At 41.6% G+C, this 20,273-nt stretch overlaps 1 protein-coding gene across 4 annotated transcripts; it reads right to left on the bottom strand.

Moving 5' to 3' along the window:
• Positions 1-3,547: 3,547 nt before the first annotated feature.
• tfap2a (transcription factor AP-2 alpha) lies at positions 3,548-19,690 on the bottom strand. 4 transcript variants are annotated; one of them, XM_008307525.2, is made up of 7 exons: positions 19,596-19,690; positions 14,952-15,371; positions 13,739-13,790; positions 12,196-12,421; positions 10,719-10,837; positions 8,373-8,514; positions 3,548-7,559 (listed from the first exon to the last, which is right to left on the bottom strand). In XM_008307525.2, exons 1-7 carry the CDS (start codon positions 19,626-19,628, stop codon positions 7,271-7,273), a joined length of 1,281 nt encoding a protein of 426 aa, XP_008305747.1. In that variant the 5' UTR covers positions 19,629-19,690; the 3' UTR covers positions 3,548-7,270. The 4 variants fall into 4 exon arrangements, with proteins under 4 accessions (XP_008305747.1, XP_008305746.1, XP_024910404.1 ...); XM_008307524.3 differs by lacking the exon at positions 19,596-19,690 and adding an exon at positions 17,943-18,581; XM_025054636.1 differs by lacking the exon at positions 19,596-19,690 and adding an exon at positions 16,671-17,167.
• Between the last annotated feature and the right edge of the window lie 583 nt (positions 19,691-20,273).

The following is a 20,273-nucleotide window of genomic DNA, read 5'->3' as shown; positions in this document are numbered from 1 at the left end:
ATAGATTTTCATTCGTCTTGGCTTCAGCAAAGACCTTTTGTTCTGACAATAAATATTGTTCTGCACTATTTTCCACTAGGTTATGTGTAAAAATTCTAAGACATAGTAATTATTTAGGATAACAGAGAGCCATGGAAAGTAGATGATGCGTTGGGTAGCTTTAAAGTCTGCTGAAAGATTGAACTCAAACATTAGGATTTTAAAATGAATAAAAAAGTATTTTTTACCAGAAAGTTTAGGGACTGAATTAAAGTTCTATACAGACACACAAAAAAGTGTCGTCCTGACAGCCATACATCAGACATGTGATCTCACAGAAGCCTTGGCTCTATGCAAGTTCATGACGTTTGGTTACGTCACAGACCTTATACTGTCCAACGCAAGTGTTGAAAAAAAATACACACGATGATAAAACAAAAGTAAAAATATGTTATACAAGTATAAGGAATAATGTGGGTAATAATTGGTTGTTTCACCTCAACTTTCAAATTTCAGTCTCCTCTCCTTTTAGATCCAATAATAAACGAATTTTAAGTGCATGAGTGTTTTCTCTGCCGTGGCTCACCTGAAGGCACCAGCAAAGCAGAATGGGTTTGCTGAATTTTAGGTCCGTTAAAGGCTCCAGGGCTAAGAGGCCAATCTTTTGTGTCCCATCTCTGGATAAATTTCAATGATAATTTGGGTAAAACAAAAAAAAGAAAAAAAACTTTGTGAGGGGTTAAAAAGAAAAAAAAAGAGAATAAAAAAAACTGCACAAAAATACGTGACCTAGGGGACTTTGTGAGGATATTTAAACAATAATAATAATAATTATTATTATTATTGTTTAAATATCCTCACAAAGTCCCCTAGGTCACTCTTTTTAAACTGTTATATTATAATAATATTATTTATCATGTCTTATTTACTTGTCACTATTTACGTTTGTGATTGGACTTTTTTTTTAAATAAACCAATTAAATTGCACGTGAGCCAAGTCATTAAAAGACAGAAAGAATGGACAAACGGGAGAAAAAGAGAAAGGAAAAGTAGATGGATGAAGAAGGAGAATGACAGAAACGGGGGGAGCTCGTGTACCAGTCGCTAAAGGGTCGAGCCAGGGAGTTGATTAGGTTCGGCAGAGGCAGAAGCTGCTGCGGCTTTCTGTGCGCGTTGAGTATAAGTCCTTTATCAAGGGGAGGCACCGGCGTGGCCCGGAGCTATTGGTGCCCTGCAGCAAAGTACCAGGGAGAAGGGGAAAAGGAGAGGAGGGGAAAAGAGGGGAGAGGGGAGGTCTATCATCGAACTTCATAATAACGCTTGGGGTTTACCACAGCTGCGCAGTGACCCTTTTATTTTCCTGTGATGGAACAGATAGCTCACTATGAAATAGTGTGAAATTATCATGTCTATTAATTCAGTCAGACATCCGCGGCTCTGCTGCCGCCACCCCACCACGACCCCCACCTCTCCTCTGTGTCTCACTCCATTCCTCATCCGTGGAAATATGTGATTTCCGAGCAAATTCTCCATTTTAACAGAGTGATTTTTCATTGTTGATTCACAGAAAATAAGGCAAAGGTTGACATGGGCTGTTAAAGCAGAGACCCAGAGTGTGTGTGTGTGTGTGTGTGTGTGTGAGGGGGTGGGGGTGTTTGGCTCCATCTTTAACTTATATGCATTTGCAAGAGAAATTGCGCCAGTTCGTAAATTTATTACAGAAAAATAATTTGATGACGTTATCGAACCACTCGGTCCATGTGGGCCGGACCCCACACTGGGATGAGCTGTTAGTCCACCTGCTCCAGAAAACTAATATAATCACATCTCATTATATATGTCATATTTGTCCCTTTTGTTTTAATAACCCAAACTTTACATTCGTAGGCCTATTATATAAAATTATTATTATTATTATTATTATATAAACTTGTGTGACTTAAAAGTTAATTTAAATATTTTTCCTAATCAAACTTATACAACAAAAGTTGTATTATTATTTCGTTTCTTAAATTTAATCTGACATTTCACTGAGCTCTGTTGAGCTACAAGTCACTACAATTTTGTCTTCTTTAATTTAATATTTTCTACATTATTTTGCCGTATGATTCAGCCATGTCTCTGCAGGATCGTGTCAGTCTTCTGGCGCCCATACTGATTTCTGTTATTGTACAAAAAACTTGGTATGTGGCATTTATGGGAAATAAAAAAATAAAATGGAAAAGAGGTTTTGACACATATTGCGCTGTCCTGTCACCACCGAGGAAATCAGTGTCCCCAATATGACGATCTGACAGCAACACAAACAACAACGAAGTGAGACTGAGAATGAGAGGGCTGCAGAAACTCCCTTTTAAAGGATGTGTGGCCTTGTGCGTAAAGAGCGCAGAGGTCTGGTTTGATAAAAGATCTGGGGTTTGATACAGTGAAGCAGAAAGACACAGGGAGAGAGAGAAGAGTGAGAGAGAGAGAGCGTTGATTGAAATGGCGTGTGCCTGGCTGAAGGGAGCCAGTGAGGGACAAAGCCCCTGCGAAGCCACGGCCACTCGAGCAATTATTCCTCCACGCTGCATTTGGATTAGTGCAATGGAAAGAAGCATATGTTTGGCCCGGGGCGACACTCCCCCCCTGGCTGACTGCAGAGGATGCAGGGTGAGAGCGAGAGAAAGAGAGACAGAAGAGCGACAGAAAAGAGCGAGAGAAAGACAGGAAGGGAGAGAGAGAGAGAGAGAGGGCGCCAGGATGGTTCTAACTAAAAATATAAACTGCATTAACCTCTATGAAAATTAACGTGAACGATATATATATATATAATCCATATTTCTGTGAATGAATCGTAGTAGAATCAGCCAATCAGGAGAGCCTTTGTTTATTCACTGTGACTTAATGTGTTCTAATCGATTAGCTAATGTCTGCAGTAATCAAGGGCGATTTGGTGGAGTCATTGACCCCTCTTGGCTTCTTGAGCTCTGGCTCGTAAGAGTGGGCGGGGGGGGGGCACATTGGGGGTCAGCGCCAGTCGAGGGGCCACAGCCCCAAATGACGGCTGATGTCAGAGTTGAGGACAATTAGCCATTTTGCGCTTCATTGCCAACTTTAAAGTCTTATAATTTGATTGCGCCAATAACCATATCCAATGACGTTTAGTGGAACCTCAGCGCCCTGTCCAGGCCGCTTATGATCTAACTGTTAAAATAACCTTTTTGGTCAAATGAAAGTAGCTGCAAACGACGGCAAAAAGCTGTCAATATAAATGCCCATCTGTTTCCCATCATCCAGGACTTTTTCCTCTACTGTTATTTCTGGAGCAACAACACATTTAATCCATCAAATCCTCTATCAAAACACATCTTTATTACTAATAAGAAAAAAACTCTCAAAGGCTTGTGTGGAGGCTAATCCTTTAAACGGACCGAGGTATTTTTTATCTCTTTTTCTAAAGTGTTCCGCAGTAACTGATTGTCTTTAAACAATCACTCCAGCTGCCTCAGATCTCACTGTTTAAATGTCACACTTGGATTTAAATCAAATTCCAATCATAGCAATATAACATTCGCGGCATGAGAATGTAAAAAAAAAAGAATCTGGGCCTTGTTGCACTATATCTTCCCAGCTCCAACGCATTGCCTCCAAGCGTTACAGTGCAGACTGTTGTAGTTGTGGTGATGGTGCTGTGGGCTAATTAGGCCACGCAGTCGCTCCTTTCACCAATAAGCAGTGATCTCAGCAGCTTTAGCTGCAACACTCTCTGACCACAAACATGGCTGTGTTACAGCATTTACAGAGAAATGATGAGCGCAGCAGTGATGTGCAGCTGCTCGGAGATGAAAAGTTGTCCGACATGACCGATAGACAATGATCAGTAGAACGCGACTGGCGTAGAAATGCATATGTTTGCAGAGTGAGTGCAGAAAAACACCAATTTGTCCTGAAAATTAATACCCGGAGCATGCGTTATTTATTTAACTGTATTTAAAATGGAAATTATTTGATGGCAGGAACATATTTTGGCCACAGTGGGAACCACAAAAACAATAAACATTTTAATTTTTATTTTTTTATTTTCATCAAAATAATTTTAATTTTAATCAAAATAGTGTTCGTTTTTTCTTCAGAATATTAGTTGACAACAGCCATTACAACTATTAATTACAAAACCAGCTGTAATTGGTTTAGTGGAGAAGCAGCAGTCATGGATTGAATTAACCAAATTCAGCTGGGTATTTCTGACTGCCTCTTCAAATTTCAGGCCCCTCTCTCTTGTCTTTCGCCGAGAGGCAATTTGCAAGGAGCTAACTCTACCTGTTCGATGTAAAAAAAAAAAAGGCTAAAAATACAGCTACGTAATGAACGCATGCAAATAATCGGCTAATATCGATGTAAACAAACATCAGACAATGGGATTTGGACTTTCTTTTCCACTCCAATTCCATTACGCACAGACACACAATCCCAGGCCCAGCGATCTTCCCCTCATCCTCTCCCCATAATACGCACAAATACAGCTTCCATTATTGTTGCAGATGCCACTATTTCTAATGCGTTTGTTTCACCCTCACCATAAACCATTTTTTGATTCCAGCAAACCCCCTTATGCATTTATTAAATAACATTAGCATTAATGACACACGTGAGGGGCTTCCCTCTTGCGTTAATACCAATGAATGCATGTTTTAATACGATTGTTTTCCCCCTTAAAGTGACTATTTATGCTGTTCCCCCCTTCGACATCCACCTCAGCAGGAGCAGCCGGGTAGTCTCTCTCCCCTTTATGAGTGAGCTATTGTGCCTGAGGACAGGATCCCACACACAATCTGAGGACTGAGCCAACAAAAACAGGGCCTGACAGACAATGCTCCGCTTCACCTGCTCCAGCACCGTGCATCGCAATTATGCCAAGGACATGTACAGTTAGGTTTCATTCACCCCTCCTGCAAAACAACTGCCTCAGAATTAAAGCAAGGGGGTGGGGGGGTTGCGAGCATCATGCAGATAACAAATATGGAGACAGAGACGGAGAGATGTGGGGCTATATGGCTCCGCTCATTCCATCTTCCACTGTTACAATATTTTAAGCGGCATGGTTACCAGACAGTGAAATGGGAAAAAGCAAGAAGAAAGGAAAAAAAACAGCAACACCAAGATGCATCTATCACTGGACTGATTCACGCTCCAGACAAGATTGATTTCGAGCTATATATCCTCCACCACGCCATCAATGCACAATCAAAATCAGCTCAAATGTTATGCAACGGCCTTCCCTTCTGCACTTCTGCAAGACAATAATAACAGTAATAATAAAACAGAGGGGAAAAAAGGGGCCAACGTCAAATTTACCACCAGTCACATTCACAGTGCTACTCAGCCATACACAGAAAATTAAAAAGCAGTTAGGGAAGGGAGATTAGTTATGAAAGTACATCAGCCCAAAATATATATACATCTTTACAGACACACAGCATACTGTGCACTGATTGTTCATTGATTACGATGAGAGGCAAACAACACAAGCCTAACAAATATTTGATGCATGTCTTTGAATGAGACTCCAGCACAGAATAAACGATGGATGGAGCCAAATATAGCCTGCAACAACCAAACAGTGCACACCAGGCCCATATACATCTCAGAGGGTTTTAGCTGGAGGCTGGCTGCTGCTGCACACACTTCAAACGCGAATATATCCATTGTTGTGAGCCACTTGGCCTGCATAAGATCCTGTGCTCTGAACTAGGGAGTTTAAAGTAAGATTTTTTTTATTATACTTGAGGGAAACAATGAGTTCAGCTGCTTATTGCAGAGAGCAATTGTCAGGGGAGACTTAAGCTCAATTACTGTAGCCGTTCAAAATAGAAAAAAAAAAAAAACAAGACCTAAAAAGAAAAAAAACCATCCAGGCTATGAATCAGTGAATAAAAATTTAAAGATAGGAATAAAAATCGAGATGAAGCGTATCAAATATTTATTTTTTTCAGGGCAACAAAGGACTATAATACATTGACAGGCATGGGAACTATTGCCAGCACATGTCTATACAATACAGCTAAAACCGCCTCCAATTTTGGACATTATCGGACATAACAAGATACCAGGTGGTCCCAAAATGTTTTTTTTTTAGTGTTCCAACATTTAAAAAAAAAGACAATATTCCATTTATTGCTTTTATGGTGCTTCAAGGAGAGAACAAGGGGTGAAACGTATTCTGATTGGCACAACACATAAAAGCTTGTATAAAAACGAAAATAGAAACACACACACGGAAAGAAACAGTTCTCCTCAGGGTCTCACTTATGCTCTGTCTCAAATTAAAACCGAAAAAAGGATGATATATATTTATAGATAGAGAAAGAGAGACTGAAGTTTATTTCTATTTAATTTGTTCACTTGCTTCAATTTCGCCTCAACATGCTACAAGAGGGCTGAATTGAAAATATCCCAGAGAAATAAAAATACCCCAAAAACTTCTGTTTTCTATAAACCATAAAATCACATGAAGAACTAACCGAATATTCAAACCCACTAAAACAGGAGGCACCAGATAAATAAAAAAAAAGAAGTTTAAACAGACGCACCATATTTACAATTCCCATTAAATTACACATAAATAAATATATACATACATGAACACTGATTCCCTTATATAACCGCGAATCGTGTTGAAATTCAAAAAAGTTCAAGTTGGTCGTTGGAGAGAGAGAGAGTGAGAGAGAGTCTACAACTGAAGTCATGACAGGGAGCTCTGTGGAATTTCTCTTTGTTTTCAAGTTTATTATTCACAATACTGATAAGAATTCATCCTCTTTTAGCTTCGATTTTGTTCACAATCGTAAAATGGAGATATAGGTTGGGGGGTTCGCTGGATTTCAGTCCATTCGCTGCAGCTCATAAAAAAGGAGAGGAGTACATAAAAAGTCCTGTGGCTGAGGCAGTGGGCCTTCTCACTCCTTCTCCTTCTCCTTGCCCTGGAGCTCATCCTCTGCAGCCTGTTTTTCTTTTTTTCTTTTTCTCTATTTTTTTTAAAATAACATTTCGTGTGGTTCAGGTGTTGGAAGATGGTGATGACGAAGGAAAAGAAGTAGAAGAAAACACTTGCGTAATTTCCTCTTGAATCCAATGTGGGGTGTAAAAAGAAAAACATGGAAAATTACGCAAGTTTCAGGAAGTGGCACAATTTACTTTATCAATAGTATTTATAGGGTATTTATAATATTTATATTGGATGGGCGGGGCCCTCGGGTGTGTGCAAGCAGGGACCCTGGGCTTTGGCCCTCAGCGGAAGCGGAATGATACATCACTTTCTGTGTTTTTCGTCTTTGTCTCCGCCTTTAGTGCCGTTATCTGAGTGACTGTTTGGGTTGTTGTTGAGGTACATTTTGTCCATGGCTTTGATAGCCTCGGTCAGATAGTTCTGCAGGGCCGTAACAGCCGCGCACAAGGCCGGGGTCCCAAAACCGTGTGAGATTAGACTGAAATGGGTCAAGCAGCTCTGGATTCCCGGTTCAAGAATGGGCTGCGGCCGTGAGTTTCCCAGCGGTGAGCGGTCCTGGGACAGCAGGTCTGTGAACTCTTTGCACACTTGCCTAAAAACAGAGGGAGCAGTGGGATTAATGAGGAGGACTGAGCGGAACTGTGACCCATAAAACTTGGGCGGCCGCAAACGTAACACTGAGGGGAGTGCAGACAGTGACCGCCACCACACACCATTTAAAAACGTCGAAAAAATTTTTTTCACAACGCTATTAATTTTTTTTTATTTATAATATTAACTCGCTTTTTATTGTTTAAAATTCTGTAGTCACCAACATTTTATATCAACCTCTACTGCACACCATAATAGTGTCTACTTTTTGAGTAAACGCATCAAAATTCGAATATCTATTTTGGGTTCGTGAGGTTAAACATCACAGGGTACAAACGTGTTTACATTGCGGACTGTGGACAGGGAGAAGGCCCTCAGTAAACACAGGGGAACAGCGTTTTATTTTAAAACACACTTTGACTAGTCTGGGTTTTTTTAATCGATCATATCACTTGTCATTTAAATAAATATAAAAAAGAAAATAGGTGCGTCTTAATGGAATCCGTAATTAACCGACATGTCAAGTGCAATTTGTGTTGGAGACAGAACGAGTGTGTGAGTGAGTGTAAGGCTAAAAAAACGTTTATTAATTATCTTCAAGCGAAGAAAATAATGAATGACATGACTATATAAAGAGAGAGAGAGAGAGATAGATAGATAGATAATACTGGTTTATTTTAATTAAATTATGTGTGTGTGCATGCGTGCGTGTTTCAATGTTTGCAAACTGTCAAACAAACAAACACAAATTGCCACAGACTGGACAGCAGCATTTGGAGTGGGAGACAGGGTGAAATGTGATAATAGCACTTACTTTGTGGCCAATAGCATGTTTTTTCTTTGGACTTGTTCGTTTGGGTCGGAATGCTGACGGTTTACATATTCAGCTACTGCCTTGGCTGGAAACTCTGTCTCGCATACATAACCAAAATCCCTGGCAAGATGCACCGCTTCGCCTGGGAGAGAAACAAAGGGGGGAGATGTGTGAGATGAGATGGGGTGCATTTGCCTGATATTAAGTATGGTTACATCAGAAATCAGAGCACTCAGTCCATTACAGTCCACACTCTGTGGACTAACACGTGATCAATCCAACGTGAACACGGCGTCCACTCAGTTTACGCGTTCAGACAGCGGGGTTATGGCACCTGTACCTTCCTAACAGCATTAATGATGATGAGAACAATAATAGCCCGTGATAATAAAACTGCCCCGCGAGCTGTCAATACACACCAGGCTGCCTCCTTCCTTCAAGCCGTGAGAATATGGAGAGGAGAAACAATAAGTGGATATGAAATATAGACGCGGCATCATGCTTAACACCATGTCATTGATTACCAATGGCTGCGCGTTATTGGAAGTCCAGCAGATCATGGAGAGCTCATTTTAAAGGGCTGTGTCTAAATCTCACTTTTCCTTTAAATATATCGCAGTAAGAGTCCGACTCTGTACTCTCCCTCTTTTTTTTCTTTTTTTCTTTTTTTGGTTCATTAACATTTTTTCTCCAAGCCTTTGGTATTAATTTCCTGAAGCAGTTGAGTTTGACTGCGGGGCTTCCTGTCCATAAGCCTCTGCCCCGGAAGAACGCATGCGCCAATTAGCATCAAAGCTCAAGTCCAGATAACTGCTTTCCATATAATGGTGGAGAACATAAACAATGACAGCTCTTCCACAAAATCCGATGTCTCTCCACCTAAATGACCGACTGCCTTCACTCCATCCCCCCTCCCCTCACTGCCACCATCCATTATTACCCAGAATCATACATTTCTCCAGGCTCATTACTATACACCACCAAATTTCTACGGAGCACAATGAATATTGCATTTGGCTCCTCGTCTGTAATAATGATTAACAGGGACCAATGAACCGTCGCAGGCGTTCACCTTTGGAAACCCACGGCACACCAAATACCACTGCACTGAATAATAAGGTTCAACTCTGCAAGCAAAATGGATTTATCCAGACGCCAAATGCATCTTCTCAGCTCACCATAACGGACTAATTTATTCTTTAATAGGCACAAAACATATAGCTCCCCACAGGTCAGGGCCATTCCATTTGCATGCAACAAAGAATCTAAAAGCAAGGGAAGCTATTAACGCAAAGAATTAAGTCACCATTAGAAAAAAAAACACACACACACAGGACCCCGGCTCGCGCGGCCACACCAGCGACTGTATTAATGTTTGAAACAATGCAGGGTTAATAAATCAATCGACTTCTCATCCGTGAGGTGAAACAGCTCAGCGGTGCCCAATAAACAAGCAGCACTCAATAATTAACTGGACTTCAACACAAAGTCATCCAGCGTATAAACTAGGCCAGGCGTGGACCTGCAAGTGCGCTCCTGGAAGCGAGGGCCCACGCTGCACAGCCACTAGAATCACCAGCACCCTTCTCTGCTCTTGTCTCCCTTTTTTCCACACACACACACTCGCTCACTCTCTCTCACACACTCGCTCCCTCTCTTTCTCACACACACATCCTTCATGGTTTATTACTCGCGAGGCAGAGTCGGTCCACATTACACGGATGAGTGCATATGCTGATTTAAAACACAGAGAAAGAACGAGAGAGAGAGAAAGAGAGGGGGGGGGGGGAGGGGGAGAGAGAGACGGAGAGAAAGAGTGAGAGACGGAGGGAGAAGGAGAGGAAGAGCGAGAGAGAGAGAAAGAGAGGGGGAGAGGGAGAGAGAGAGAGAGACTGAGAGCAAGAGTGAGAGACGGAGGGAGAAGGAGAGGAAGAGCGAGAGAGAGAGAAAGAGAGGGGGGGGGGGGAGAGGGAGAGAGAGAGAGAGAGAGACAGAACGTGTCTGTGACGGAGGGAGAAGGAGAGGAAGAGCGAGAGAGAGAGAAAGAGAGGGGGAGAGGGAGAGAGAGACTGAGAGCAAGAGTGGGAGACGGAGGGAGAAGGAGAGGAAGAGCGAGAGAGAGAGAAAGAGAGGGGGAGAGGTAGAGAGAGAGAGAGACAGAACGTGTCTGTGACGGAGGGAGAAGGAGAGGAAGAGCGAGAGAGAGAGAAAGAGAGGGGGAGAGGGAGAGAGAGAGAGACTGAGAGCAAGAGTGAGAGACGGAGGGAGAAGGAGAGGAAGAGCGAGAGAGAGCTGGTATCGCGGGAGCATCCAGAGCGAGAACGTGATTTACTACAGTCGACTTACCCTCCACGAGTGACGTCAACAAGGTGACGTTGGCTGCCTTGCGTCTGCCCGCAGGTAGGTTCAAGCCGATTTTATCCAGCTTCTCCCTTAAGGATCTTCCTCCGTTCTTAGACTTGGCCCTGTGACAGTAAAACAGAGCAGAAATTCATTCTAGTGCTGCTCCTGTGGATGACTTTCTCTGAGTGGGCAGATATTTCTGCAAGGATACTGTAGGGTTTTTTCTCTCTCCTCTGATTTAGGCAAAAAATCCACAACATTTGATACTGCAATTATACATAGATGGAGGAGCTGAACGCCTTCTATTTAGCTTTAAGTTTCTAACTCTGGTCTCTTTTGTTATAATGTTGTAATCATCACACCAACAGATTCGATTCCACCCAAGGGTAAAATGAAAGAATAATAATTATGTGTCCGAACGTTTTATAATAATAATAATAATAAACGTGTAATTTAACTGATTAGTATTGGTATATGCAGGTACATAAAAAAATGACAGTGCTAGATTTTGTTTAGTCATTTTCACACTGAACCCTGAATATTTGTGAACAATCAGGTGCTGGAGTATGAAAGTGAAAAAGTTAAGTATGTTTTCCATATAGTGACGTTTGCATTCGTGTTTTAGTTCACCAAACGTGTACTTTAGTGGAAAACGTACTTTTAAGGGCGTCGAAGGACAGTGCATTAAACAGTGGTTGAATTAAATGTAAGATTAATTGAAAAGGCTACTTTAAAACGATTCAGTGATTATGTATTTGTGGTGTTTTGATTTCCCTGTGGAATAAATAACAAAAACATGGCAACACCAACTCACAACAGAGTTGGAGTGTATCAGAGCAGAATAGTTCTGTAATCTGTCTAAATATGTCGACATGGATGCATCCCTTTGTTAAGCCTTCGTCTTATTCTATTAATATTACATTCCAGTATTAAATTGTTCAACTCTTAAATTTAACCCAGTAACTGGGTAAACGACAGCACTGCAGGAGTCGCTGCCTCTTCAGCATCAGACAAATACTGTACAAAATGAATAAATAAAAGCCTACTTAATAGGCAGGGCTGCGTGTCTGCAGCACTTCACTAGACAGTTCACCAGAGACCAATGTTTTCATGTGTAATGCCTTCACTGGGCCTATAGAGCTGAGCTTGAAACAGACTAGGCCTACATTAATTTAGAGAGAGAAAGATGGAGAGAGGGAGAGGGAGGAAGAGGGAGAGAGAGAGAGATCTGGGGCGCTGGGGAAGTTAATAGGGAATTTAACAGACCCCTCCTGCTTTAAATGCAGGAGCTAGGTGTCATGGTTGGTCGATTTTAATTATTCTTGGTACAGAGGAGGGAGAGAGAGAGAGAGAGAGAAAGAGAGAGAGAGAGAGAGAGAGATGCATGCTCACAGAGAGAAAGCGTGAGCTCAGACACGCGCACAAACACACACAGGTATAGAGAGGTTTTTTTTTTCTGCAACCCTCCAGTCAGACTCACCTTCTCAGTACCCCGCCCAGCAGTGAGGCGTTGAGGCACTCGGGCGGTGAGAGGCGTCTCTGCACCTCGGCCACCGTGACCTTGTACTTTGATGTGGAGCTGAGCAGGGAAAGGCGACCCGGTACTGAGCAGAACACCTCATTGGGGTTTACCACCCCACCGAACAGACCGTCCTTATTTACGGGGATGGAGGAAACATTATTGTTCTTGGATAAAGACACTGGACCTGTAGCCAAAGAGAGAGGAGGGGAACAGGGATGGAGGGGGTTGAAGAAGGAGAGAAAGAGAGAGAGAGAGAGCGTGCTCTGTGAATTTTATGCAATGCAGAGCCTTAACTAAATGAGAAAAAGGGATTTAGGCCTTGGATTTAGAATTTTAGCACCACATGTGTACACTCTCTGTAACAACGACATACATAAAAAAGACTATCAACGCCAATGCTACTACGACTACTCCCAGCAATAATAATAACAATAATAATTAATAAAAAATTATTATTATAAATACAAGCAAAGACCAGCTCTGCACAAACTAAGCCCTGTCAACGTCTGTCCATTATCTATGTCCAGCCAAAACACAAGTACCAGTGACTGTAACTCACACTGCCAGAGTGGGGGCTCAGGTCTATGCTGGGCTTTTGCGGCTTTTTGGTGCGCAATAACAAAAGGCGACTGTGCGCCTTTGGATAGATCACTTGTGACATTAATGGCTCAGGGGAGCCTAATAGAGACAATAGGAGTTAAACGAACTCTTGAGATTACTAATATAAGAAGCCAATTATCATGTTCATGCGCAGATAGACTGACTTAAAAAAGAAAGGATGTGAAAAGACGGATATAAGAAGCGGGGGGGAAAGAACGAGAAATCGCTCCATATCTGAATTACAGAGGGAGCTCTACAATATGACCTGACACAACGCATTTAAAGTTGACCATGAAACAGGCCGTCTGCAGTCGCAGTACTATGAGTGCAAATCATCCTTTAAAATTTTGACAGAAAATAAGAGGATATATTGGACAAATATAACACAACAGCCTTCACCGGGCAGAGAGAAGTCCAAATATGAAAATCTAATTTAGAAATATTAGAGCCCGTGCCAAACAGTGATTTCCTCACAACACAAGGCGAGTATAAGGCCTGTGCTGTGCTCTATATCCAACGGTGCCAACTTCCATTTTAAATTCGACCATGGAGCTGCACTGATTGCAGCCATTGGCCTCCACGCCACTAAAGTCCACACAGAAATTCTGCATCTTCGACCATCAACACCACGGGCCTTGAGAAAGCCCAGCACCGGCTCTAAAGACTACTCATCTCCGCGAAACGCTGACAGTAAATTCCATCAGCGAGGTGGTGGAAAAAGGTGCAGCCAGTTTGATGCACTTGGAAAGCATGTAATGAAAAATAGGCTACTGCATATTAGGATCAGTCAGGCGTTACGGCATTGCATTGAATCCTCTCAAGCTGAAATGGTGCATGGTGTGTGTGTACGTGTGTGTCAGCTTTTGCAACATACATGATATCTCGCAGGGAAGGTGCTTACCTTTCTTAATTACAGTCTGGTCGGGGATGTGAATTCCTTGATCATCAACAGACTGTGACAACAAAAGGCAAAAAAGAAAAAAATAGCACAAATGTATTATTGAAATCTATATTTAAAAAAAAAAACATCACCGCATCGTTCGATGTAGTTTTCAATAACAGCACTGGATTTATTTCTTTCTTTCTCGAACAGAAACCTGACACTACCAGCCAACAGCCAGGGCTCCCGAGGCCCATTCCCGTTAATGCTGTCGGTGAATGTTTTTCGGTTGCTTCCAGTGATGGACGCATTTCACCAGATCACAAAGTCAGACTTAAATAACGACGCCATGTCGCCCCACAATCCTGACCTAATTTCGCCTTGCTATTGGCTGTGCGCACAAGGAAACTTCTAATCTAGACTGGATAGTAATTACGGCAGCGTAGCCTATTAAAGGCCTATGAACTAATTAGAGGATTATTGGTGTTTGTTTCTGATTAAAAGTGGGGAGAAATCTCCTCTATGAGGGTTATCGACAATTTAGCGACCGTTTTTCATGGACCTGTATGCTGTGACTCCACCAAACTCACTATGGTGTTGTGAATGCAAATTAATTCGGTCGCAAAGACTCATAAAACCAAGAAACATTAATTAAAAAAAAGTAATGTTAAAATCATCAGCACACATTTCTTCTAGATTACATTTGATTTTAAAATTCTACTGTTCAGAATACCAATATCATTAAATGTGCTTATTAAAAACATTTAATTAAAATATATCATCTTAATATATATTTTTAAAGAGCAAAAAATACCATATTCAGTTGCTTTTAATAATGAAAATATATTTTATTACATTTTCAGGGCTCCAAAAACGCCGCTTTACTAACGAAACGAGGCTGGTTGAACGCACATCACATTACTAACAAATTAAAAAAATTAAAAATGTTGAGAGTTAATATAAATACTTAGCCTCCGTGTTATTTGTATTTATTTGCTATAATTTTAATGATAAAAAATAAACATCAAAAAGACAAAAATAACCTTAAAGACAATGACTATTAATAATTAATATAACATTACAACTACTGATTTTGAATTTTGTGTCATATAAAACTATAATTAAAAAACCATTACAGGCACTACAGTTCTTTTTATAATTATAGCACAATCATTTTATTTTTAATCATGCAAACCTATAAAAAGACTAGAAGCGCAGGTAAAGGCAGTCTCACCTGAACGTCATCTAAAGAGTGAGGTATTCCATGGATAGGGATAGAGTCCGACAGTCCGGTATCTAAGCCGTGGCCGGACGGCAGCAGCACTTCCCTGCGGTACTCCCGGCACAGCTGGTGCGGGAGGCTGCGGTGCTGGTGCAGCAGGCCGCTCTCCTGACTCTGCCTCTGGCCGGGCCAGCTCGGGTGCTGCGGCTGTGGCTGGGCGTGCAGGGAGTTGAGAGAGTACGGGTCGTTGACGTGAGAGTAAGGGTCCTGAGACTGCGGGTAGATGGGCTGGTAGGGCGGGGGGAAGTACGGAGGCTGGAAGTCCGAGTTCGGCGTGTGGGAGAGCGGAGGAGCGCTCGTGTATGGACTCTGACCCACGCCGCCCAGCTGAGGTAGCCTGGCTGTCCCATTGCTGGTGCCATCGTGACGGTCCTGTAGGTAAATAGAAATTAAAGTCTTTGAGTGTAAATGTAATTTTTGAAAAAAAAAAAATTAATAACAATAATAACACAACCATGCGCAAGTTTTTTCAGCTGGATGCTCTGCGGGCATTGTCAAATATGGCCCGAGAGGATGACAGGAATTAATCAAGTGGGTAAAAAAAATCAAACATTAAATTAAAAAAATAATAATTAATATCCCCAGAAGGCTTTTATAAATAAAATACGATTCTACATTTAAAACAAAGAAAGAAACATTATAATTACTTAAGAAATAAATTACGGATCTTTACGTTATTCATGCCAAAATACATCGCGGTTAAGCATGCAAGCGTTAAAAAAAAAATAAAAATCTTACGATTTTGTACAAAAGTCTGACATGCAAATAAGATCCAAGTGTCGGACACGGTGAGGCTCCAGCAACTTACCATCGCGGAAAAACTGTGCACTAACATCTGTGCGGATTTTAGTGCGACTCAAGCACAAGAATAAATGGTTAAAAACAAAAACTCTGGGTATTTGAAGGAGACGAGCTAAAAGGAAAATACCCAGCAAAAGAGGGACAGGAAAAAATAGTAGCCCCCGAAAACAGTCTTCTCTCCTGCACAGAGATCACAGCGGCCCCGGTGTTTAGATATGTGCCACAGTGGGATGATAATCCATGAGAAGAGAAATGTTAAAATCCTCGCTGCATGCCCTTCATTTGGCTTTCAAAAACTGCGTCTATTCGGTGATTTTGGATGAAAAAGTTTCTCTTGGTTTAAAAAGAAGGCTTTTTCTCGTCTTTCTCCTCTCCTGGCTTCTATCACAGTGCTGCCGTCCCTTCGCCCGAGCTCATATTTAGCAAAAATGAGCCGTTTCTCCGTCTCCTTCTACGACTCTTTAATAAAACGCACTCATGGCTATTAATATTACAAGTAATACTCAGTAATAGCGAAAAGAATAGTAGGAAAGCGGGCGTGAGGCGGAGGACGCAACTCAAGGCAGGAGTCTGAGCTTAAATGACGTCCATTGAAAGGAGGAATCAGTATATCTAATCAGAGATGAGGGGGGAGAGAGAGGGAGAGAGAGGGAGTGGAGACGGGAGGCGAGACAAAAAGAGGAATATTCACCCTCCACTGACGAATCAGAGAGTGAGGTGGGGAGGGGGGCGGGAGGGGGGTTTAAAAGGGTCCCAGGGCCAAAACGCAAAAGCGAAATAAAGACAGGAATGAAGGGAGGTGGACCACAAACAGTGGAAGAAGAAAGAGCAGGGGGAGAAGGAGAAGGCAGGGAAGCGAACAATGTGCACCTCTGAAGTGGCTGAAAATCCAGCAGACTGCGCTACGGGCACTCTGGCCGCGTCATTTCTACCGATCATCCCTTTGTTTTCCACCTCAGACTCCGACAGCGAGCTGTCCTCCATGGCTCGGTCTCCTCTCCCTCTCTCTCTCTCTGCGCCGAATTATTCCACTGTCTCCCCTCCAAAGTCACAGTCAGGCGGGCTAACTTTTAACTTTGACCCGGGAACACGAAGACAAATAAATTCCCACAGTCTTCTCGTGTGTGTGTGTGTGTGTGTGTGAGTGATATCTACCGCGCTGAGCCGGCGCTCTAAACAACTTTTACGCGCGACTGTAAACAGCTCCAACTCCCTTTCCTGCTTCTGTCGCGCATTTTAAAACGACCGAACACCATGTCGCCACCGGTGATTTTTGTTGTTTTCTTGAATCGACACAATCGGGTGAACGTCTGACTGTAAACTGACACAATCGCCACAAACTGCACACCACGCGCGGAGGCGCCGAGCTTTTGTTTTTCTGCTCTCGGTTCCTCTCTTTCCACCCAGGACACGCGGTCAAAGGGAGAGAAAAAAAGAAAACACGTCCGACTGGCTTCTCCACTCCCAAACAAGTCCCTGATATTATAGTGCAAACTTTGTCTATGGCCACAACAACAACAACAACAACCTAGTGTGTGCCCTGCACACAAAACATGCACATAATAAATTCATACTCATAATGAAAACTGCACGTGAAACGTGCCGCCTCAAAGTGTTCGGATATTAAAAGTGAAATGTAAATATCAGTGGCTTTTAAGCCATAAATAAAGCAGACCGTGGTGGCGTTTACATTTAGTGGACAATATTTGTTTTAATTAAATATCTGGCAAGTAATGACTCCACATGTCATCTTATATTTGGAGATACTGAAGGTGAATTTAAAAAAAGAAAAATAGAAGTGAATTTACTCATGTAACTAAAATTGTTAAATTACACAAGGTCACAAAATTATTTACATTGTGTATTATTACAATTATTTTTAAAATTAATATTATTAAAAGTATGGTGTATATTATTATTAATAATACAACAATAATATTAACCTAAACAACAACCTAAATGACACACGGTTCTTTTCAACTCACTGAATATATGGCAGAATGGTATATCAGAACAAGGCAAAAAAATAAAAAATAATAATTAAACATATTTAATTGTAAAATTATTTGAAAAAATATTTACATTCAATTAAAATTTTCCAAATATTAAAAATTCGAAATAATTTTAAAGCCAGCCTCTTACCTCGCAGTCTTCGTATTTAATGTTATCTGTTAATTTCCAGAGCATTTTCATGGGTTGTTGAGGCGGGTATTGAGTGTTGCCTTTGCCTTATGGTCTTGTTTTCAGTCAGTGAATTGTGCTCCCCGCTCAGAAAAAACTACTTTTATTGAAGCTGTGGACTGCCTGCACTGCCTGCACTGGCTGTCTATCTGTCTTGCGCTCTGAGGTCTCCCTCTAATGGTGGAAGTAAAAGGGTTGGTGCAGCTCTGTAATAACACTGGCACAGGGCCTCATTAGCATATCAACAGCCGTTTGATTCCCCACCACCACACCCTCCAACCCAGTCTGCTCACACACAAAAAAAGAAAAGAAACAGTAAGACGTACAGACACATGCATATGATTCCCACTGTTCACTGTGTCCAAGTGTGTTTGTTATGAAGGAGTGCATGAGTTCTGTCATGCATGGAGACCTGCATGCACCTGGGACAGCCTCTCCAAATTAATTATGCACATTCTCAAGGCTAAATTCAACAAGATTAGGATTTTTAATTTTAAAATTAAAAGTGCACAATTTTATTTTTTCTAGATTTTTTTTTATTTTTTCATTTTTTGGCTTGGGTTTCTGGCCCCATCCAACCGCAGCCCACAACTTTACTGTGTTATCGATTGGTTTTCCAGTGCTTGGTGTGAAAACAAAATACCTTACATGCAAATAACCTTGTGACACACACTAAACTGGATCTTTCTTTCTTTACCTTCCAAACTGTTATTTTAATCCCATTGAGAGCGGGGTTCTGGGGAGGCTATTCTCTCAGTGTTATGATAAAAAGGTGAGCGGCTCTACAGGTCCATTGACTACATGTGAGGGCGCAGGGTTGTTTTGGAGAGAGGGGGAGAGGCTAAATAATTAACACAACAACATAGCCTTGTTTCACTTCAAATACCGGTAAGGGGAACCTGTCTGAGCCCTGTCGCCGGCCAAGACTTCACCTCAGCGGGTCGTGGGTCAGTAGACAGGTCGCCACATCTTTAAGGCGTTGGCCCCTCTCGTTAAAAAAACTGGATTATCATCTCTACTACTGTAGGGCCCCCCACTCCCCTTTACGAGCAGTTGTCATTAATGATAATGGTGCCATGAAACTGACAATGACAGCCATGCACGAGGGTGTCTTTCCAATGGATGGTGTGGTCGTTTTATTCACCTTTTACAACTGAAACCGGTGCGTTTATGGAACAGCACAAGTTAAAGAACACGACTCTACAAAACTGTACTTTGTTCCCGAGTTGTCGGTATCGAAATCAAATATGCAAAACTACACCTCACTTCAAAGACTCACAAACACAACACAGTTCGGAGTCATTCTACACAAATAAAAAATATAAATTTGAAGCACAGCTGTATTTGAAGTGCTTTTGTAGACATCACACCAGCATGCCGTTCAACATATTTGCGTTTCCAGAGCCAAAAAATGACACGGATAATTTAGAAATGAAAACATAAAATATTTGGAGCTGATCTGTACGCGTCTCTTACACCGTAACAACGCAGCACCGCTCTTTACAAGAGGCTCCACGGTGCCTGTGCAGCTTCATCCTGCAGCCCGTCGACACTTTGACAGTTTTCAAGGATTTTTAACAGCCGTCTCTTTGTCTTAAAGTAAGCAGCACATACCTGCCATTCCCCCATCTTGCCCATAATTGACATTCTTTGTCTTCTGCAGCCTTTGGTGCTTTGTTTTTAGTCGATGCCGTGTTGAGTCTGTCTCATTGAACCCTCGGTCCCAAAGTAAAAAGCTACTCCTTAAAAAAAAAGACTTGGACCAGATCGCTTCACCTGGCCATAAAAAAGCAGCGAGACCACCTGGTGACGCATGCGCACTACAGCGGGTGTGGACTGGAAAGGAGAAACTACCTGAGAAAAAAGTGAAATGGCCTATTTGTATGCACGCGTGCTTTGTAAGGCCATCTCTTCATTTATTTGGCACGGTGCTGTGTGTTAGTGTTATTTTGTCAGAACAACACCTGTAAAAAGTGCTCAATTTTAAATAAAAAAACATACATTTCCCATTTTCCACACACACTCCATGATGGTGTTTATTTACATCAAATATATTTACTTTGTCCGTATTTAGATGTTTCAAAAGATAATAAAATAACAAATATTATTGTAGAAAAATTCTAAAACGTATTTAGAAAAGTAAAGTTTCGTCATTCGTAGCTTTATGCAGGTTGTGTCAGTTTTATAACATAGTAAGTGTGGGGTTTTTTCTACACCGTTTCATCTTGATGGAAAACATGAATTTGCACCGCAAATGAAACTGTGTCAAGTTAAAAAAAACTTGAAGGTTAA

Source organism: Cynoglossus semilaevis, chromosome 3 (assembly GCF_000523025.1).
Source record: "Cynoglossus semilaevis isolate Cse_v1.0 chromosome 3, Cse_v1.0, whole genome shotgun sequence".
Classification (NCBI taxonomy): domain Eukaryota; kingdom Metazoa; phylum Chordata; class Actinopteri; order Pleuronectiformes; family Cynoglossidae; genus Cynoglossus; species Cynoglossus semilaevis.
Note: the sequence above shows the minus strand (reverse complement) of the source record. Positions and strands in the feature narration are given on the sequence as shown.

Excerpts from the sequence above, each read along its gene's own strand:
- tfap2a (XM_025054636.1), bottom strand. The coding sequence starts at position 16,784 with ATGGAGGACAGCTCGCTGTCGGAGTCTGAGGTGGAAAACAAAGGGATG. Across the intron at positions 10,838-12,195 it reads CTGGGCGGGGTACTGAGAAG|GGCCAAGTCTAAGAACGGAG; the intron begins GTGAGTCTGACT and ends TTACTGTCACAG. Across the intron at positions 8,515-10,718 it reads GTTGACGTCACTCGTGGAGG|GCGAAGCGGTGCATCTTGCC; the intron begins GTAAGTCGACTG and ends TTTCTCTCCCAG.